Genomic DNA, 22,729 nt, shown 5'->3' with positions numbered 1-22,729 from the left:
TTTATGAATCGTTCTATGAGGTGGATAGCGCAACAATTATTCCTATTTCACAAATACAGAAATTGAGGTTAAATGCTCATAGATCTAGAAACGAAACAGACTAGAAGTCTTCTAGTCCAACTCCGACATTTCTACTTGTCCACAAAACAGTAGGACATAGTGATACTAAGTGGGACAGCAGAGTTCAGGTCCTGAGCCTGCAAATTCGCACTCTTTACGCTTAGTGATTTGACCTGGATTACTGCTAGTAAGAAGCACAGTCCGAATGAGATCCCAGGTTTTTGTTGTTGTTTTTGCTTGTTTTTAAACTCTAGTCTGTCCTTCAGCAACCCCCACAACAAATCCCCCAACAGGGGGACAACAAAGTCCAATAGTCCTGTAGCTGATTGAGGGGCCAGTGATTAGTGCCAAGGCAGGGCGGGATCAGAGCCTATTCTGAAGCCGCCCACTCTTCCTTAGCCCAGCCAGTCATTCTCATTGGCGACTCTGTGGTTAGGCGAGGCTTAGGGGTTCACAGTGGGGTCAACGGAGTGGAATGCTCCCTGCAGATCTGAAAAAAAAAATGTGTGCTCTCTTTTTCCAGTTCTGGCTTTCCATTCTCTCATTGTCTGGGCTTCCTGGCCTTTGGCGAATATCTAGAATTTTGTTTGTTTATCTGACCATCTTCTGTGTGTGAGGAGTGTGCGGGTGGGTGGGCATTGGGGAGAGGGGAAGAACCGCCCAGGAAGGTCTGCCCTTCTCTTAAGTTCCCTTCAGGTCATCAAGTGCATCGAGGTTCCCGAAGCAGCATCTGAACTAACGAACTGCCTGTCTGCTCTCATGCACAGCGAGGATAGTCATACAGCACCGTGGAGTGAAGCGCGCAGCCCCGTTAGAGTCATGGCTAAGACCAAGGTCAGGCTGTACACCTGGGTGTGTTTGACTGCCCTGCTCATGTTTTTCCTGTCTGGATTTATGGTGGGTAAGTACGCAACCCTTCCTTCCCCCAGTCTCCCCATTCCATTCTCCAAGCTCCACCTTGGAAGGCTTCTTTACTGGGCCCTGGAAGACTCTCTTGGTGGCTGCGAGTAGGGCTACGGGGGCATTTTATAGTGAGCAAGTTCTGAACCCTTAGAATCCTCTTCCTTATATTCTACTTCCCTCCCGTCCCTCCATGCCGCAACGCTGAAGAGATGGTACTCAGGGTGGGAAAGATCTGAACTAGAGGGACTTCTGCCTCAGAGATTTTTTTCCATTTTCCTTTTTATGCTGTTGAGAGCGGGAGGTCCAAGTGGGAGAGAGGTTAATTTCTTTTCTGGTCAGCTCGTTCCTTTTCTGTGCTTTTCAGAAAACAGGAGTTAATTGTTAATTTAATGTCGAGTTAATTGTAATTTAGTCTTTAAGTCAAATCTAATTTCATATTCTCATTAATTCTTGGGGATTCCCTGGAGTGTACATGTTCCCTTCCAGGAATTAGTGAACTACAGAACTAATCAATAAATTGTCAATTGCTGGGGATGGGGGCTGGGGGAGGGGAAGGGAAGGATTTGAAACCTGAATTCTAGCCCAAGTAGCATTTGGAAAGTCACTAGTAAAGAAGATATTACACAAATTGCAACAACATTAAATTAGAGTAACAGTAAAGTATAATGGCTGAAGAGCCAATCCAGGGAATCTTGGGTTCAAGTCTTGCCTTGAATACCTGCAGTGTGACCCTGAGCCAGAAACTGGCTAAGACAGAGTTGCTGAGAAGGTGCATCCTACAATTGGTAGAGGGAGTTATGTAATCAGAAAGAGTTCCCTGTACCAGTGTAATTACAAGTCCAACTCCTATCCCGAACAACTTATGTGAATCTGATTTTATCCAATTCAGCACAGATTTGTTGTCTGTACTACATGCATGTAAGTATTTTTCTAGGAGTCTAAACACTTACCATCCTACCACAGTCCTGAGGGATTTCATTTGCCTTTACAGGTTATTCTTCACTAGTATGAAAAAGAATTTTCCAGGCTTAGGAATGCTACATTTCCAGGAGTAAAACTGAAATAAATGCTGTTCAACTAAAATAACAACCCTCAAGTCCTTGAGATATAAAACTATTCAGAAATGGATTAAAATATTTGACATGACTACCAAATTTGCATGTATTTAGTAGGAAAAGGCTCCTTTCCTTGGAGCAGGCCAGTTCTCCAGGTCTTCCGGTGTTAATATAAATTTGATGGCTAGTTTTTGAGGGAGTAACAAGTTGTTGTGGCTATGTTTTTCAGGCTGGTTTATTAAACCTGTCAAAGAAGTAGGTGCTCCAGTGCCTACTTACCAAAATGAAAGGTGGAAACTGGTATCTGAAATGAAGGCAGAAAACATTAGACAGTTTCTCCGGTAAGCATATTTTTTGTTTTCTATTTTATACCTTTAAAAGAAAATGCATCAGAAGCACCCAAGGCAATATTGAAAGCATACTAAAATTTCTATTTTGGCAAAGTAGATAGGATGCTGGATTTGGAATTAGATGACCTGGCTTCAGTTCCTGGCTCTGCCTCTTACCAGCTGTATGACCAGTATCTGTCTTCCAGAGCTAAGGCCTAGCAAGCAGACTGTACCCTGAGCTTGGCATAACAACAGTCCTTTGAGCACACCTTCCATATGATTCTCAGCCTCTGCAAAATCCCAGAATTGTTTCATATAATTATGTATTGCTTTGACCAGCACCAGGTGTTCTCTGAACTCAGACAAGCACCTGCTGTATCCATGTTCTGGTCATGAAGAGCCCTACTATGAATCAAACTTGCCACATTGTTGCTGTTACTCCCTCATTATTAGGCTACAAGCTCACTGTACAGCTTTTGGTGTAAGTAATGAGATCTCCCTACAATGCCTTGGTCCCTGGTCCCCAGCCACATGTGTCTATATCCCCCTCCTTGCTTGCAAGGTGTTTCCCTCACTTTGAAATTAAATTTTTGTTTGATTCCTGACTCTCATGTCTCTAGCCTGCTCTGTTCAGCTCTGGCCACCCAGAGGTTGGAGGCCAGTTCCCTCTAGTTGACACCATAGGCAAGCTATGTGACTGACCAGGGGAAAGCTACATGACCATTTTAGGACTCAGTTTTCTCATCCATAAAATAGGGTACTGTATCGCCAACACAATATTTGTAGCATTGACGGTGGCTATGAATATGCTGGTTTAGTTCTGAATCGAAAAATATAACAGACTTTCTATATGGAAGACAGAACGAAAGCATTTATTCGAACACCAGAAAGCCAAATCCATCACAGCAACAAAGAAATTTATACACAGTATCACTGCAGGGAGCACTACCATCCCAAAGTCTTCCCGAGCTAGGGCCTTCCCACAAACAAAAGCTCACAGCTAGCTGCTTCCTTTCTCTCCCTCAGCTCTAACTGCCCTGACCAACTTCCTCTGTTCTGCTCTGCCCTTCCTATTCCACCACCCTTTCAGCAAGCTCCTCCCACCACAGGTTTCATGTGACTTAGGCTTACATGTGACTTAAGCAGGTCACATGGTCCTATTAACGGATGGCAAGATCTTCAAATTAAGTAAAAATACATTAACAATACAGATGCTTGGGGTATTTACCTAATGGACCATAGATTTAGAACTGGAAGGGATCTTAGAATTCATGTAGTTCAGTCCCCTGATAGCATAGATAAGGATACCGAGGTTAAGTGATTTATCCAAGGTCACATGGGTGATAGAATGCAGGTTCTTAGATTCCAGAGCCAATAGTCTTCTCACTGCACTATAATGTCCTATTGTGACTCCCAAGATTGGGATGAAATGAGATGTATGTAAGATACTTTGCAAACTTTAAAACATCATATAAATATCAGTTAATAATTATAGCACATTCGAGAACTTGTCTTTCTTAAGTAATATTAAAATGATTTACTTAATAGTTTGTAGAAGGTAAAGGCTTTGCAACTATAGTAAATGGTTAATCCATTTGAATACTGCAAGAGTTTTTCTAATTCTTTCCTTCCCCCATCTTAGAGTGGAAACATGTACTTTGCTGTTTAAGGCAAAGTCTCATCTAATAGAGTTACAATTAACTTTGTTCTCTTAACTGGAGGTCTGTGAAATCTACTCTTTTAACCTTCCCTCTTTTAGTTGAATAAAATATTTTTTTAAGCCTTTCATCACTAGGAACCAGTAAAATGCATATGGTTGATGAAGCTAATTAGAAAAGAAGTCAGAGGGATAATTTGATTGGATTTCTTTCAGGCAACGGACTGAAAATTTAACTTATCCTGTAGACAGAAGTGTTATTCACAGGGTGGAAGCATAGATCTGTGCAAGCCCATGATTATTATAGGGTGGTGATGGAGGGGATCCAGATTTGACTGTGGATCAATTGTATGCCCATTGTTTTGTTATTATGAAAAAATAAATATAGATATTTTAACCAAAAGTATGATCAGTAGTTATTTCGATTACTCATTTTAGGGAGATTACTTCTCCTTCCATGGCTTTTTTTTTTAATTAAAATTTTTGTAATCCTTTAAGAATAGTATATATGGTAGTTGGTTCTTTGTGACTGCCTTCATGTGATTAAATTTAATGGGGCTAGATATTGATTAGATTTGCTAAATCTAATCACTTATAAATTGGAACTTTCAATGAGTTTTGAGTTATGGAGAAATATCCTCAGCTGGGTCTTATATGTGGCATTGTAAATGAACACGTAAAATGACTATTTTTAGTGTGCTACTTCACTATTTCATATACATATATATAAAACATTTCCTTAGTTTTATCAATAACTTACTAGTCTTTGGGGATATGAGATAGCCATAGCAAACTGTTTGTGGGCAATTTGATTTAATTTACTTAATGATTTACAATCTTGAGTACACAGCATCTAGTACAGTACTTTGTATGAGGGAGACAATAAATGGTTGAATTGAATTGATCTTAACTTTCTTTTAATAAATCACACCTCTTAAGTCCAAAGCATTCTGAGCAAACAACTGTTACAGTATTTTTTCATCTTGATTATGTACTAAATAAACATTTAAGTGGCTCTCTGTTGCTAATATTTGATTGCCTAAAGGAAAAATCAGAGAATATTTGAGAGCTATAAACCATAGATTTGGAAGAAATCACTGGACAAATATGGCCAGTGTATCTTTAGAATTGTTTGTATTTAGTTTGCTTTAAATATGTTAAATTCTGCTTAAATTAAATTTCTGTGGAATTTTAATAACTTAGGGTAACTTGATGCAGCATAAATTGTGGAATTTAGCTGGTTCCTCAGCACATGTAGCAATCCTTTTCCTTTGATAGACATATTTTCATATTATCCACTGTGGCTTTTCCAGACCTCCTGTTTCCTTAAGCATTTATCTTCTACCCCATTCCCACCCCACTTCATTTACTTAGCAGATTGAGACCATCTGTCCTGAGTTCTCCTGCCTTCCCCCTTCCTTCCTCCTCCCTCCTTCTCCACCTTGAAACTTGTCTTTGTACTCAGTTGTCTTCATCTGTCAGGATCTTGGACAATTAGGTCATTTTGACTTCCTTGCCTTGCCATTCTACTAACTACATGCTTTGCTTCATATGTTAACACTACATACTTTGCTACATTCTCTGCTTCTATTCTTAAGCTGCAGATTGCTTCTGGAAGAAGTCACCAAACTGATCAGCTGTACTACAAAGTCATGTGATTTAACCCCAACTGGGTTCTCACTGTTGCATGGCATATGCCAATCTTTTTTACTTTTAAAAATATATCTTACTGGGTACCTTTTGTCTTTAAATAAAAGTCATTTCTACCATCCTCCCTTGGGATAAAAACAATTGGACAAACACATCTACATCACATGTATGTGGATACGATATTCTGTCTTAATTGTGTCCCTCCTCTTTTATCTCCCTTCAGCAGTGAGATTATTTATCTATTCCCCAAGACTACTGATTTTTCAGTTATTTAGAGTTCAACTTCCTTTAAAGCATTTTTAAAAATTTACATTATTATATCACTATGTATGTATTATTCTCTTGGTCATATTTATTTTTCTTTGCATCATTTCACAAAATTTTTCCCAGTTTTCCCCATGTTCCTCAGAATTCCTCATATTTGGCATTTATTATTCTACAATAATATTCCATTCCATCTATATTACATAATTTTTTCAGTCATTCTCTAATTAATTGACATCCCTTTTTTTCAATTGTTTGATACCACAAAGGGTGCTATTCTACTATATATATATTTTTTTCTGTTTCTGTCTTTCACTTTTTTACATTGTATGCCTAACGCTGGGTTTGCTGAGACAAATGATATGTCTCTTCTTGCATAATTCCAAACTGTCATACAGAATGGTTGGAGCAATTCACAGCTTCTTTTTCTGTATTCGATTAAGGTGCCTGTGCTTCCATAGCCTCTCTAACAGTGACCATTCTTTTTTTGGTCATGTTTGTTAATGTGGTCCGAGGTAAAACCTCAGAGGTATTTCTTAAAACCCAGAGGTGTTTGTTTCCCCTACTATTAGTGATTTGGAACATATTTCATACGGTCATTCATAATAGGGAATTCTTTTAAAAATTTCAATTTATTAGTATCCTTTGTACCTGTTGTCTCCTCCATGAAAATGGATAGATAAAACATTTGCTTAAGCACTTACTTTGTGCCAGGCACCATGCTAAGTGCTGGGGATACAAAGACAAGTAAACAATAGAGTGTCTAGCTTTAAAGAGCTTATGTTCTAACTGGGAGAGAAAAAAAAAAACATAGAGATGAAAAGGAAAGGGGCAGGAAGTATACTGGCTGTCCTTAAGGAGGTGCAGAATGAGTTGAGCTGGGAACAAAGTGAATATGAATGGTTGGGCCCTTCTGAAATGGTTGTCTGGGCTAGAGATTAACCACTCAAAAAGGCAGGACCCAGGGCAGAGGCATCTTGAAGGGAGGCAGGGCTAGTACTGGAAAGGAGTGCAGAGAGTGAGTTGCGCCAGAACGTAAGTTCTTTGACTGTAGAGATTGTTCGATTGGTTGTATTTGTATCTCTAGCACCTACCTCGGTGCCTGGCAAAAAGTGAATACTTGGTAAATGCTTGGGGATTGATTACTTATCTCTTGAGGAATGGCTCATGATGTGTGTATATACATATATATATATGTATGTATATATAGATATAGATATAGATATATAGATATATAGATATAGATATTTGTAGCATGTCAAGATCCTATATATTTTGAGTTATCAGATTTTTATCAGTTCTGTTTGATTCAAATATTTTCCCACTCTACATCTTCTCTTCTAATTCTACCTTTGATGATTTTATTTGTGCAAAAGTTTTTAAATTTTTTTGTAAAGTCTTTTATTTATCACTGTGTGATTCCATATCATGCTTTCTATAGCAGCTATTCTCCTCTCTCCTCAAAGCCCTTACTCTACCCCACCATCCCTGTTTAAACAGATAAATCCCATTCTGAATTTGCTGAGAATACTGACCAACTGTTGTGAGTTTCTTCATCTTTCATTCTCAATGATTCAAAATATATATATTCTTGAATTTTTTTAGTCTCAGAGTATGGAATACCACTCCCATTGGTTATGAGTAAGCTCTCTGCATGGTCCCCTATTCCACTCATTTCTGTCTTTTATGGGATCTGTTACACTGCCATTCAGTTTTTCTATCTCCTCTTCCTTGATGGTTATAAGCATATTTGATTCTTCTTATAACAATAAAAAACTCCCTTCCTTTGACCTTATTATTCCTTCAGGTCATTTTTTGTCTCTCCACTTCATAACTAAAGTTTTAGAGTAGTGTATACGTAATACTTCCTTTTACTTACCTTTACTCAGTTCCTTGGAGGGATATCAAACAGGCTGGCTACACTGCATCTGCAACACTCCATAGTGCAGCTAGAACCTGAATAAAGTATAACTGGGTAATTTTAGACTAAATAAAAATACAGTATGACATAGATAATGTTAATTTGTGGTTTTCTAATTTTCTAAGTCAAGATGTAGCCCTCAAAGAGACTTACATATAGTTTGGTAACTCCATTTGTATTGAGTTTCATGCCACTGCCTTGGAAAATAGTTTCCAAACTAACTATTCAATTAATACTGAATTCTTGAAACTTATTAGTAACTTCTTAATTGCTAAAGTCCTCCACATTTTCTTAATCTTTTTTCTAGACTTTTCTTTAGCATACCATTGTTGAACATTCCCTCCTCTCTGATATTTTCTCCTCCTGTATTTTTCTCTTGGTTCTTCTACTTGTCTAACTACTCCTCCATGTCCATGGTCTCACTTCCCTTCTATTGTCTCTCAAGTTGCTGTCTTCCATCTTTATATATTCTCTCTCTTGGTGATTTCATTTACTCCCATGTATTTCTTCCATCTCAGTACAAATTACTCTCAAATCTATATGTCCAGTCTCAGTCTCTCCCCCATATTCTAATCCTATATCCCTAACTTCCCAGTGGATATATCCAACCAGATGCCCTACCAGCACCTGAAATTAATCTCATCATCTCTCTGTCCCCCACAACACAAATCCAACAAACCTGCTCGTCTTCCCAAATTCCCTATTTCTGTTGCTCTTGATGACTCTGTCCCCCAGGCTTGAAACCTCAGAGTTCCCCTCTTAATAGAAAGGACTTGCCTATTTTTCTCATTTTGGCCCCACTAAGGCATATCATAATAACGTCAATGTATGCTAAATTCTAAAGCATGGCCATCAATTATTCTTGCCAGGACTCAGGCTTATAAGACAATGACTTAATTTTTCTTTCTAGAGAAACCCAGCCCAGAGAGAGGTAAGTGTCTTTCTTCATTTTAGTATGTTGCTCTTCCTTCCCTACCCTAATAGAGACTAGTACCATTGCTCTACTTTGGTGGAGATTCCACTGGAAGGTAAGGACAGGAGATCATTATTAAGATTCTGCCTCCTAGTTGTTTATTTCATTTCACTTTTCCATCTACAGATGCATTTGATCATTTTCTATGAGATGGTATTAGCTCTTGGGCACCTGGACCAGAAGAGACTAACATTATTAAAGCTCTTTCAACTTTATAATCAGAATGGTTCTAAGCTATTGGACTGCAAGTTTGTTATGAGTCAGTCATGCGATATGGCAGCCAAAAATTGCTAATTAAGTCTCAGGCTATATTTAAAAGCTTCCAGGGAAAGAGAGAGATTATAGTCCCACTATGTTCTTCCCTTATGAGCGTTCATCTGGGATATTGTGTTAAGCTATGGATGCCATGATTTAAGAAGGTTGTTGACAAGATAGAGAACGTTTGTCATAATGAAGGGCCTTGAGTCCTACTCATATGAAGGAACTTCATATGTTTAGCCTAGAGCAAAGAACATTCCAAATGACATGATATATCTCAAGTGTCTGAAAGCTTGTCATGTGGAGAAAGGATTAAATTTGTTCTCGGTTGCTCCAAAGGACAGAAATAAGAATAATGGGCAGAAGTTGCAAAGAGGCTGATTTAAGCTTGATATTAGAAGAAAAATCTTACTAGCACTTAGAGCTATTCAAAAGTGAGATGGGCTGCCTTGAGAGGTGAGGGGTTCCCCTTCCTTAAAGGTCTCCAAGTAGAGACTGAATGACCACTCGTTAGGTGTGTCATACTGGAGATTCCTTACCTGTATGTTTTGAACCAGTCTTTGAAGTTCTTTCTGATTCTTAAATTAATATGATTCTGTTATTCTCTTTATTGCTTGCCATAGATGTCCTCTGAGAATTGTTCATTTTCCCCCAGGAGATGATGTCAGTTCTCCAGCAGCTATAGCAGATGAAGCGCTGAGTCACGATCTCCAGAGATTTCCATGGCTCTAACCTTTTTATTCTGTTCTTTCATGGTGGGTCTCAAACGCTGAGCCACAAAAAACCTCTTCAGTTGTACTGTAAAAAGAGCATTCCTCTTGCCCTGCTTGAATGGCTCCCTTTTTTTTTTTTTAATACTCAAGATCTCTTTAGTATGAATTTATCTCCTTTTCTGCCCCACACTCATCTCTCACCTTCCATGAAGGGTACTTACTACTCACTCACCATTCTCACTGAATCTTGAGGTTTGAAGGGGCTCCGGAGGCTTCTACCTTTCCATAGTTGTCTACTATTCCTTGTCTTTTTTTCTGGGGCCATGTAAATCAAGTCCTTCAAAAATTAAACCCCTAAGTTTAATTACATTCTTTCCGCAGTCAAAAATTTTGCAGTCTGTGTAAAACCGCATTGGCTTTACATAGACTGTAGTAATTTACAGTCTGAAATGTATAATTTACATGGGGTTACATGTTACATCATCTATGAAATACACAAATAACTACATACTTTACGGACACGGTGTTATTTATGCACTGCCTCCTCTCAAATGTGGTACATTGCCCTTGTCTAGCGAATCCCCGTAGACTCCATGATATCCTTACCTATAATCCCCACAGCATTACAGACGGTTCTTGGTAATTGGACCATTCTTCAGCATTACTAAGACGAAAGATTCCACTTTTTATTTATTGCGATTTTTATGTAGTTCGAATTTGCCAGCAGAGGTAGGGCAGGGAAGGTGGGAGGCAGGCAGGGCGCCCCATGCCCTGGACATGTTGGGGGGCAGGGGACAGAGAAGCCGGAGGAGGAACATGGGGGAGGGGGCCGACACCGGGGGGCTGTACACGGACAGATAGGAGAGGGCGGGGCTAGGGCGCAGACCTGGGCGAAGAGTGATAAAAGACTGACACACTGAAGCAGACGTGCTGGCGGGTGGGCGGGGCGAGGCAAAGGTTTCTTGGTGGAGGCTTCAAGCTAAGGCCTTCCCCCATGGCCCCCTCCCCACCCCGCGCCCCCATCGGGTCACAGCCGTGGTGGCAGTCCCTCCCTCACCCCTCCATTCTTATTTTTGGAGGGTTTTGGGGGGGTTTTCAGGGGGAATGTGTAGTGAGGGATAGTGTGGGGTTTGGGGGGTGGGAGGCCTCAGAGCGGAAAGAGCACAGTACCTTACATTAACGTGCCTTCTCCCAACGACTTTTAACTCTATTCATGCTATTGAGACTTTCTTTCCCTTTTGTTATCATGGGTTTGCTTCCATAAAAAGAAGAATTAGCCTTCAGAGGGTGGGAGGAGGACATGAATATTATTCTCTTGATAAACCAGCTCATATGAGTCTCTTTTCTGGTCTTTATAGGCATGTTAATAATTTTGATCTGTTTTGAGGGGGGATTGTGAGGGAGAGGGATGTTTAAGTTCTGTGTACTAATAGTGCATGAGTCAAGACAGACTCCTGTAAGAACCAAGCAAACATGAGCCTAGGGGACATTATATAATTGTATTTTTTTTATATTTTGTATATATAATTGTATATTGTTGGTGGTGGTGTGGGGTATGAGTTGTCTCCGTAGATGATCATTTATTTGAGGATTGATTCATAGTGATTGTTTTAGGCTGTTAATTTTGAGGGTGCCCATGGATTATGAAGAAAGTTTCAGGATTTCATATACTACAATGGGTTATTGGGTGGGTAGGGTACAGTTTAAAATACTGGGGAAGGTATTCATAAGAAATGACAACGTAAGTCTTACCTTGTGTGATTTCTTAAAACCCTGAATCCTTCCCATATTCACAGAGAGATACTTGGAAAGGGGAGTTTTTGGAAATTAATTACTAAGCCCTCTAAATGAGGTAAAGCTTATTAGAGAGGGGCAAGGAGGAATATAAGAAATACAGAGATCAGAAAGTTAGACAACTCTCTTCTTTGGTCAGTGTCCCAATGCCAGCAGAGTCCTGGGCTCAGCGTGAGGTAGGCTGGCAATTAAGAAGTATAGCGGGTACCCTTTATGGACAATAAAATTTAAGTTTCTGGAGAGAGTTTGTGGAGGGGGTAGGGCAAGGGAAGCGTTGTGGATTTACCTGGAAAGGAAACTTTTACTACCCGGCTAGAACATGCCACATGAAAAATAATTCTGGTAGGGAAGTGATGCATAGAACTGTAGGTAGGATATTACTAGAAAGCCTAAGGGGATATGTCTTTGATGTTCTTTGCACCTTGAAGATGGAATGCCATGAACTTTCAGTTCTCACATTTGCCAGTTGATGACACTGAGACCACAGAGGACATTTTAATGCCTCCCAAGGGGAGAGATTATTTCTTGCTTTGTGCAAAGGCCAGAGTGTAGACTATCTCAGAGAACAGTGATAGTTGTGGCGGGGGCTGACTTAAGTGCTCAGGGAACTTTAGATGATCACCTAGCATCACACCAATTGCTGCTGCCCTCAATCCACCCTGTACTCCCCAACTACTTGGAACCAATTTGATGGGTCTCGGAAAGAGAGAGCATATGGACAAGGCAATTTTCCAGAACTGGTCTTAAAAAAAAATAGAGTTATGGAGGTGTTGAATTGTATTTACTAGCCCTTGTACTCATCCTGTATTTGACTAAAATTGTGATAAACCCCTGACCTTTAAGCTGAGTTTGTTTCTCAGCCAATCATTCCATTCTTCCTGTGCTAGAGTTTCTGAAGATGGTTTTCTCTGGAACTCTTTCCATGGTAGTGGGTTCAATGCTTTATCAGTGATCTCTACTATTTTTCTGTAGCCTCCTGTGAGTTTCTGGTTCTGAGATCCAGCTTTCTATTTGCAGGGCTCTGCTAGTACTTTGATTATGTTGGACTGGCCTCACATCATTGCCCAAACCCTAGGTACAAACGCCTCTCTTTGTCGCTTAAAGCCCTTCAGAATCTGGTCCAACCTATCTTCTCAGACATTGTATATTAATTTCCCTTGGGCGCAGTGTTCCAGCCAAATGGGCCTACTTGCTGTTCCCCCAGAATGTTCTAATTCTTGTCTCTTAAGATTTTGTGCTGACTGCTTGGAATGTTCTTCTTTACCTCCATCTCTCAGAAATTCTGGATCCCCTTCATGGCTCAGTTTAGGTTCCTGGTCATACAAGAAGTCTTTCTAATCTTCCAGTTGTTAGTGCTCATAGACAAACACAAATAAGTTGGTATTTTCTTAGCTGTTTCCATTTTGTATCCCACCCCCAATAGAATTCTATGGAAGGCATAGGTTTACAGAAGCTAATGTTCTAAAGTTGTCAAGTTATATGGGCTCTTTCAAGTGTATGGGCCACAGAGTATCTCAGCAGGGAGTGAATACTAACCTCAGAAGCACTAATCACAGTTGTCCCTTCTTTTCCACTCATAATATCACCATCTTACTTGAGGTCCAATACTCTCTCATCTAGACTATTATAATAAGCCCCTTTGTTCTCCCTGCCTAGTACCTTCCGTCCCTCTAATTCATCTTTTTACCTAGAAACCAAATTAATCTTCAGAAATCTTCAGTGGTTCCTTCTTGCCGAAAACATAAAATACGAACCCCTTAGCCTGGTATTTAAGGCCTTCCATAGTCTGGAAGTTCCAACCTACCTTTCCATTAATTGAATTAATGGGGAAGCTTTGTGTCTTTCACTTAACCATGTTTATGCATTCTTACAAATTCTCCTTCAAAGATACTCATTCTACTCTCCAGCCTGTTGTTGAAAGGCCTATGTAACATAATGAATAGAGCATTGGGCTTGGAATCAGGAAGGCCTGGTTTTGAACCCTGCTTCAGATAGGTGTGGAAAGGACATGCAGGCTGCAGCTATGTCTCAATTTCGTCATCTATGGAATAGGAATAATAATCAAACTTGGCTCATAAGGTTGTAGTAAGGATCAAACAGAACCAAAATTCCTGTCAAAATTTTATCACTAAACAAAAACCTATGAAAATCTATTAGTTCTAACAAAAATACCATCTTCCCAATATTATCAAGTGCCAAATCTGCTGTCACTATAACTTTGGTTATTTTATGTACCATGATGGAAAAGCAAAAAAAAAAAAAAAAATCCAACCCAGAAGTCTTTGAATATGATAACCGAGGCAGCTTGCTTTTGTTTCTGTCATAGTCATGACGTTGATTTCAACTATAATCAGCTCTTGGTTATCCACATATAAAAGAGCTACCTTATGGATTAAATATGTATCATGATGCTAATTCTAAGCTAGCTCAGCCTTTTTCCCCTGCTTTCCATACTTTGAATCACCTCTCTTTGCTGCCCAGGCAGCCTGTGCTCCAGGAGCAAGAATAACACAGTTAGTGAGGTAATTTGCTAGAAAAAATGAAGATTACATTATATTCCAAGGACAAATAGAATCACAGGATCTGAGTGGAAGAAACCTCCAAGATACTCTTGTGCAACTCAAACCCAAAGAAATATTTTCTCAATAGTATCCCCATAAAGTGGTTATCCAGCCTTTGCTTCTCCTTTACAGTAATGAGGGAACCCATTGAAACATAAAACACAACACAGTCTAATCCATTTTTTTCTTACTCTAATTGCTAGGAAATTTTTTTTTTCTTTTTTTTTCCTATATTGAGCTTAAAGTTGATCCAAGAGCAAACGTGAATGCTAGGTCACCTATAAGACTTATTTACATATTTTTTTTGAAAAATTGTGTTTTTACAACTTATAATTGTTCTGTTCCACTAGACTATAAGTTCCCAAAGTGAGCGATACAGCTTCATAGGGGGTGCTAGAATGATCCAGGGTGAGGGGGTGGGGGGGGGGCGCTAGTAGCCATGCATGCAATTGCAGGGTATTGAATAAAAATAAGGGGACAGTGGAAGCATAAGGAAAGAAGAGAAGATAAAATTTTGAAAAACCGTTCATACATGTTTCGTCTGTTGTGTAACAGAGTTAAAGTCATAGCGATTACATTATTTTCCAAATAAATACACATAATGCAAGTTATAACCATTCTGTCGTCAAGTCTGCCAACAGGTCTTAACAAGCAAGTGTTGCCAAGCAAGTGTGTCGGGCATTGTTGGAAAGTCCAGCATGCATTGGCAGAAACATGTTTGTATAATGACTTGTTTATGATATGATACTGTATGGGTACATGACATAATATTGCATCATCAAAATTTCAGACCAGGAAAAAACCCACAAATTTACAAAAAAATTATGAAACTTAAAATGCATCATTTAAAAATATATATGTATATATATATATATATAATATTTTTTAAATGACAGAAATTTAAAAAAAAAGTTAAAGGGTTAAAGAAAGTAGATTTCCAGGGGGGTGCTGAGTAATATTTTTTTTAAAGGGGGCGGTAGGCCACGTAAGTTTTGGAGCCTCTGCTCTGGACGGTATCCAAAATATCCTTTTTGTTTTGTCCACTTGTCCTCTGAATGACCAAATAATCCTATGTAGGAAAGGACCCATGACCCAAAAAGAAGGGCCTGAAAATGTTTTTTTAAACAATGTCAGCCTTAGACAAAGTAGGTCTTAACAGTTTTGTGAGGTCACAGCCCTGAAACAATTCTGCTGTTAACACGGTACTAGTGAGTCAAACCCAAAATTGTCTGACTGCATTTTGGCAAATTCTGAGAGACTTTTCTCTTAAAAATCTGTTTCCCTGTTTCCTGATTGACAGTAAGAAGTGTTATTCTTGGTGCAGAAGACATTTGGGCTGCAGACATGATTATGGATCATAGTACAGTTCCAAGAATCTCCCTTTGGCCCATCTCTTAGTTTTTGATGAACATTTGCACTATTCACTGGATCTGGACTCCAACCTAGGTGACTAGTTCTAGAAACACTTGTGAAAGTAGCAGTGTACTTACTAAATATTTTAAAGATTATGCATGTCTAGAAAAGTCTGGCTTTAAGCTTTGACCAAAAAAGAGAATGACACAAGCAGAAAGCCCGTTTACTTTGATTATTTGTTCAAGTAAGCTCTCATTGCAATATGAATAATAATAAGCTCTTCATTTGAACATAGAATGCTCACCTCACACTGTATTTTGGTTTCATTTTAGTTCTTTTACAAAACTCCCTCATCTGGCAGGAACAAAGCAGAACTTTTTTCTTGCAAAGCGAATCCAAAGTCAGTGGAAGAAATTTGGACTGGACTCTGCTGAGTTGGTTCATTATGATGTCCTCCTATCTTATCCTAATCACACAAATCCCAATTATATCTCAGTTGTTGATGAACATGGAATTGAGGTAAAGCGGAACTGTGATTATTCTTTAAATTATACAGGGTTATTCAATAATGAATCAGCAAGTGGAGTGGATCAAAATCGGAATTCTTGTCAATCTGGGGTGATGCGAGGTCCAAAAGGGTCAGATCATTTCTAACTATGGAATCAGGGAAGTTTTCATGGTCAAGTTAGTTTTGAAACAGGCCTTAAGAGACTGGTATAATTTTATTAGGCATAGAAAGGTAGCATGAGGGGAGAACATGCCAGACCTAGGAGATACTCTGAATAAAGTCAAAGATAGGGGGGAGAGGAGAGTCTGCTTGGTAGGCAAGAAGTAGTCTAGTTTGGCTGGGGCACATAGTATGTGTAGAGAACAAGATAAAACATAAAAGGCATTGAGGTACCAGATGGTATTGGAATGTATATATCGGGATAAAGAGTTTAAACTTTATTCATTTGGCAATAGGGAGTCATTGAAGGGTTTTGAAAAGAGGATTGACATGATAATGCCTGTACTAAGGAAAGATTAATCTGGAAGTGGTGTGAAGGATGGATTGAAGAGGAAAGAGAAGTAGAGGCAAGAAGATGGATTAGAAGGTTTTTACAATGGTCTGGCCATGTGGTAATAAAGGCAAATAGGATGGTAGCAGTGCAAGTGGAAAGGAAGAGACTGATTCAAGAGAAAGTGAAAAAATGGACTTATGGCTTATTAAATTTGGGTGATTGAGGAATTGTTGAAGCCACAAAATATCAAACATTAATCACTGGGTGAATGCTCCAGTGATGCCATCGGCAGAGATAGAGATGATACTATGATGTTAGGGTAGAGAATGGTTTTGGGGGGGTAAAGATAGTAAGTTGGGTTGTGGATATTTTGAGTTGGTGATTACAACAATTAAATTCTTTCTTCAATGCCCTTAGTAGAGTTTTCTCATTGAATTACACATGGTACTAAGCGTAGGATTGGGAGTATCATACTTTTATATATGCTTCTGAGCAAAATGGGTTACTGTTTAATAACATAGAGCCATCCATTAAAACTTACTACTTTCTCCCTCCTAGATTTTCAATACTTCATTCTTTGAGATACCCCCAGGTGGATATGAAAATGTTTCAGAGATTGTCCCACCATATAATGCTTTCTCAGCCCAAGGCGTGCCAGAGGTAAAGTAAAAGATATGGCCTTTTGAAAACTTAAAAATTTCTTTGATATGAAATCTTGTGTAGAGATCTAAGCTCATGTGATTGATTGACCTCAAGGAATCACCTTTTAAGTATACATGACATTTCATATATAGACTAAAGTTCAGTGAAGCATAGGCATTGGGGAATTAGATACTGTCCTTGGAAGTAAGAGATAAATTGTTGAATACACCCTTATAGTCAGAAAAGGTTATCTGTTCTTATGTGGTAATAGTATTATACCTTTTTTGTGTCCAGAGCCTTCCCATTTCCCCGTCCTCTCCTGCATCCTAATTGGTGAGTGTGACACATAATAATGGACTTCTGTGTTTAAGCAGGCCCTGGCAGCTTTGCTTCTCTTTATCCCAGCTACCAGGTTCATAACTTATGATCTCTCCCTTTCCACTTTCTAATTCAGGAACTGTAATCGAATCAGTATTTTCATTGCCGCTTGGAAGAGTGTGTCATTTGAATCCCCCATGACTCCAGTCATTTCCTGTAATTTTCCAAACCACAATACCTCAATCCTATTTGTGCCAGGGGGAAGCCACTATTCCCCTACTATTGCAGTATTTTTGTGTATAAGAATATACAGAAAAGAAAAGCTTTCTAAGGGAAAGCATTGTTTTTTGTTTTGATTTTTCTTTGCATCCCCAGTGGTTAGAGCAGTGAGTGCTACATAGTAAGCACTTGATTATTTTTCATTCATGCATTTTGAGCTAACTTTTGACCTTTTCTGTAAGAAATTCTTAAAATAATACTATGTTTATCACTTTTTATGATTCAAATAAGTCATTAAGATCAGTTGAAACTGAATTATTAAATTATTAAAGCATGTTTTCCATGTGCCGTCAATTTCCTGACATAGCAAGTTGCCAACATAAATACGGGCTAAAATATATGATGAAAATGGAGAGGCAGTTTGTGGTTATGTTATATTATAGTATAAATTGATTTTTTGTTGACTTCTTAATGATACTATCAGTTAAATTTTAAGACTGCCATTTTGCATTTTTTCCATCCAGGGAGATCTTATTTATGTGAACTATGCACGTACTGAAGACTTTTTCAAACTAAAACGGGACATGAAAATCAACTGCACTGGAAAGATTGTTATTGCCAGATATGGGAAAATCTTCAGAGGAAATAAAGTAAGATAACATTTGGGGGAACAGAGGAGAAAGGATATTTCATCTGAAATGTAGATGATGAATGAGAATGGTGGTTGTAGAAATCTCTCCCAAAATGTTATTCCTGTTGGATGCTCTTGTTGCAAAGTAAGCCCTGTTATAATATTAATAGAGGTGTCTATAAATAAGGGCAGTTTAAAAGTTGAGCACTTGACCGAAGTGCATTTAGGTTCATAGACTCTTTGGAATTGGAAGGGACCTTATATAGAGAGATTATCATAGAAGAGCAGAAAAAGCCCTGCCTCTTGAATCAGAGCACCTCATTTCAAAACATGATATTAACTACCTATGTGACCTTGGGTAAGTTACTTAACCTGCCTGGGCCTCAGTTTCCTTATTTCTAAAATGAAGGTTGGGACTAGATAGCCTCACTGATTCCTTCCAGCTCTACATCTATGATCTTATGGTCCTAGGAACCTCCCCCCAATGAAAGAATGGATTTCTGCAATAGCATCTCTGACTAAGGTAGTCATGATGCTTCTACTTGAATATCTCCAGTAATAATGTGTTCATTGTCTTAGAGGCAATCTGTTACATTATTAGACAGCTCAGATTTTAGGAAGTTAGTTTAAAGGAACCTCATGGATCTTTCATCCCTCACTATGATGGATTAGCTTGAATTTTTGACTTTGACGCTGTTGTTATTGATTGAACCTGATTTTATTCATATTAAAAACACTCTCTGAAGAAACCCCACCTACCCAGGCAAATTGGCCCTTCTCTGCCATGGATGGTCTTAGAGAGTAGTCTGGACACCGAGAGACAGAGATATATAGGGCTCAGGCTATATCCTGCAGGAATATAGACTAATAGGGAGGACAAGTACACCTAATAATTGTGATAAGGGCAGCTGGGTAGGGCAGTGGGTAGAGCTCTGGACCTGGAGTGAGGAAGACTCAGCTCCAGCCTCAGCTACTTACTATCTTTGTGACCATGAACAAGTCATTTAGCCCCTGCCTGGCTCAGTTTCCACATCTGTAAAATAAGGGTAAAATAATAGCACCTGCCTCACAGCATTGAGGCTCAAATGAAATAATATTGATAAAGTGCTTAGCACAATTCCTGGCACATAGTTATATAAATGGTAGCTATTATCATAATAATAAGAGGGAGAGATCTAGTCAAAGTGCTTTAAGAAATTTGAAGAAGATGAGATTATTTTCGTAAAGGCTGAGAATAAGGGTAAGTAGAGTCAGGAAAGGCTTCATGAAGGAGGAGACAGCATCTGAGTTAGGCCTCAAAGAAAGGGGGAAATTTAGCGATATAAACAAAGGCACAGAGAAGGGAAAGAAGACTAGAATAGGAGTATGGTCTAGTTTGGCTGGAATGCAGACTAAATGAGTGGGTGAAAATAAATGAAATAAATGATGGAAATAAATGAAAGAATGAAATAAAGCTCTAAGTGAGAGACAGATTGTATAGGGTCTTGAATGCCGGGGTGAAGAGTTTATACTCTACCTGATAAGCAAGCTGGATAGGGGGATGGAGGTGGACTGAATGTTTTTTTAACAGAGAGAAATAACATGATAAAGAATATTAGGGAGATTATTCTGGTTTAGGATGATAGAATAATATTTTTCATAGACCTTGAGTTTTGAAAGAAACCTTAGAAGTCATGTCCTCCAAACCCTTCATGTTATTGATGCAGAAAGTGAGGTGTCCAGAGAAGTCGTCATTTGTCCGTCTTTCTTGAAGAGGACCATGACACCAGGGAGGTGATGCCACGACATGCAAGTGAATTGGATTTAAGTGGGGGAGTGCTGTGCAAAGTCACCAGCCTCACTTTCTCCCCTGGAGCCATTTGGGTCCAGTGGCCGGATAAAGATCAGGACCCGGGATGCAGTGGGAGACCTTGGCCTTTTCTAGCTAAGTCTTTAATATGTCTCAGATTGACTGAGGCAGTGCCCATTCAATGATTAAGGCTTAATAAGAAATGAGGCAGAGAATGGCCTCTTTACCCAGTTAAAAAAAAAATTGATCAGGGAGAGGAAGACCCTCAGGGTTTCTGGCCAAAACAGAAACAACTGCTATTTGCATTCAGAGCCAATCAGAGTACAAAGAAGGACCAAGTAGGGCTTGGCCTGGGACCTATTGTTGGCCAATGAGAGAAGTAATTTGCCAAAGGTCACAAAAGTAAAGATAATTGGAATCACAGATGTGTGAGTAGTGTTTTAAGTTTTAAGAGTGCTTTGCCCACATCATATTTAAACCTCCAAACCACTCTATTGGGTAGGTAATAGAGATATAAGACCTATTTTACAGATGAGGAAACTGAAGCTTAGGTAGTAAGTAGCAGAGCTTGGATTAGAGCTCATATGTTTTAACACCAAATTCTATGGTACTGTGCTACAATGCCACCTTATGGAGGATGGATTAGAGAAGGAATACACTGAAGATAAGAAAAACAGGTAGAATCCTATACAATTTGCTTCAATAAGCATGTATTAAGCATCTATGGTGTGGCAGGCATATAGATGAGAAAAGAGTCCAGGCCCTGAGCTAGTCTGATAGCAATGGGCATGGACAGAGGCGGATGCAGATCCATCTGTGAGAGACACTGTGGTGGTAGAAGCAGCAGCACTTGATAACTAGGTGTTAGGGAGGCAGGAGAGTCAAAGTTGGCTGTAGTAATCGAGTGTTGACATGTTGGCTTTATCTGTTTTACTTTGGCTTTGCAGGTTAAGAATGCCATGTTAGCTGGAGCCATAGGGATCATCTTGTACTCAGATCCAGCTGATTACCTTGCTCCTGGGGTACAGCCCTATCCCAATGGATGGAACCTTCCTGGAGATGTTGCCCAGCGAGGGAACGTATTAAACCTGAATGGAGCAGGTGATCCTCTCACTCCAGGGTACCCAGCTAAAGGTGAGCAACATATATGTTACAAATTTTGTACCTTTCCAGAGTATCAGAGGCCTTCCTGATTTAATGGCAACATAAACATTTGGGGTAAAGATTAAAATAACATCCTGTTTAATGATAACATCCTGGATTCACAAAATTATGTGTGATTTAGAGGTCATTTACTCCAAACCTTTCATGTTATAGATGAGGAAATCGAGGTATCCAGAGAAATTATATACTTAAATGACTTTTACTAAATACTTTAAAATACTTTTTCAGGTATCATATTAATATTAATATGAATAACATAATTATATGAGTTTGCTTGCTTTGATAGCTATGGTAATGTTGTGTTTAGTAGTGTGGAGAATACAGTATTAGTGAACCAACCCTTGTTTTCCCAAACCTCAAAAATACCTGCCAGAATAACAGACCTTAGAATGGTAGGTTTCAGGACCTGTTAATTTTCTTTGTCTTTATCCCTTCTGACCTACAATTCAATACAAAACATTAAGCACTTTCTATGTGGCAGGCATTGTGCTAAGTGTTTGGAATGCAGATTAGGAAAACGAACAACAGTCCCTGTCCTCAAGAAGCTTAGAGTATAATGGGGAGATAATACATATAAGGAAGCTGGAAAGTGTGTGGGGGGAAGATGCATGGTTCAGGGACATGATGGTGGTGGAGTTGAATCTAGTGGGAAATAGAGAGATGACTTCTGAGCCCTCGTTGAGACCTTTGGGAGGAATTTTTTGCTCCACTCTTCAGCCCTCTGGTCGGAGAGACAGAGGCTACTGAGGACATTGATGAGGTACAGTATTTGACACTGTTGACTATGTACTCTAGGATCCTCCATTTGAATTATCTTAGGAAGAATCTGAAGATTACCTGGCAAGATAAGGTCCCAGACACTGAGGTCCTCTCCCTAGCTGAACTGCCAAGCATTCAAACTCTACTGCAGAGAGTGTAATTCTGATGGGCCTGAATGTCTAACATAAATTTTCCTAAAAGACTTTTATGGAGAATGTGCACAAAGCAAGCATTCATGTGGAGATCAGATACAAGTAAACTCTCAAGATCTCTGAAGAACTTTAGTATAGATTGTGAGACATGGGAGATGCTACCACAGGACCACCTAGCATGGCGTGTCTGCATCAAAAAAAAGCTCTATGCTCTCTGAGCAAAGCAGAATCACAATAGCACAGAGGAAATATGAAATAGGCAAATCTAGAGACTTCTTCAAATATTCAAATGGAGTGTTTGTGCCTGAGCTGTGGTAGAGCCCTCCTGGCTTATATTGGACTGATCAAGCATAGTTGAACTAATTTACCTTCACTGCAACATCCTGATGCCATTGGTCCTCTTTGAGTACAAAAGACAAACAACAGCTCTTGGATACGTTCTTTTTCCTGGGTTTTCATGAAATTTCTGTCTCCTATTTCTTCCACCATCTCTTTCTCAGTCTTGTTTGTTAAATCATCATCCAAGTTCTACCCTTGTCCCCATTCATGGTTATACCTACCTT

The 22,729-nt window shown here is 39.2% G+C and overlaps 1 protein-coding gene across 2 annotated transcripts in view; it reads left to right on the top strand.

Annotated features, from left to right (window-relative positions):
- The first annotated feature begins 864 nt into the window (after nt 1-864).
- Nucleotides 865-22,729, top strand: part of LOC118838683 (N-acetylated-alpha-linked acidic dipeptidase 2) — a 94,552-nt gene continuing 72,687 nt past the window's right edge. The window contains exons 1-6 of one of the 2 annotated variants that reach the window (XM_036746037.1): nt 865-961; nt 2,248-2,359; nt 15,824-16,010; nt 17,051-17,152; nt 18,196-18,321; nt 21,039-21,225. In XM_036746037.1, coding sequence (XP_036601932.1) covers nt 880-961; nt 2,248-2,359; nt 15,824-16,010; nt 17,051-17,152; nt 18,196-18,321; nt 21,039-21,225 — 796 coding nt within the window. In that variant the 5' untranslated portion in view covers nt 865-879. The remainder of the gene's footprint in view (nt 962-2,247; nt 2,360-15,823; nt 16,011-17,050; nt 17,153-18,195; nt 18,322-21,038; nt 21,226-22,729) is intronic. The other variant, XM_036746038.1, reaches the window with a different exon arrangement.

The sequence above is a fragment of the Trichosurus vulpecula genome, chromosome 2 (assembly GCF_011100635.1).
Source record: "Trichosurus vulpecula isolate mTriVul1 chromosome 2, mTriVul1.pri, whole genome shotgun sequence".
NCBI lineage: Eukaryota > Metazoa > Chordata > Mammalia > Diprotodontia > Phalangeridae > Trichosurus > Trichosurus vulpecula.
Note: the sequence above shows the minus strand (reverse complement) of the source record. Positions and strands in the feature narration are given on the sequence as shown.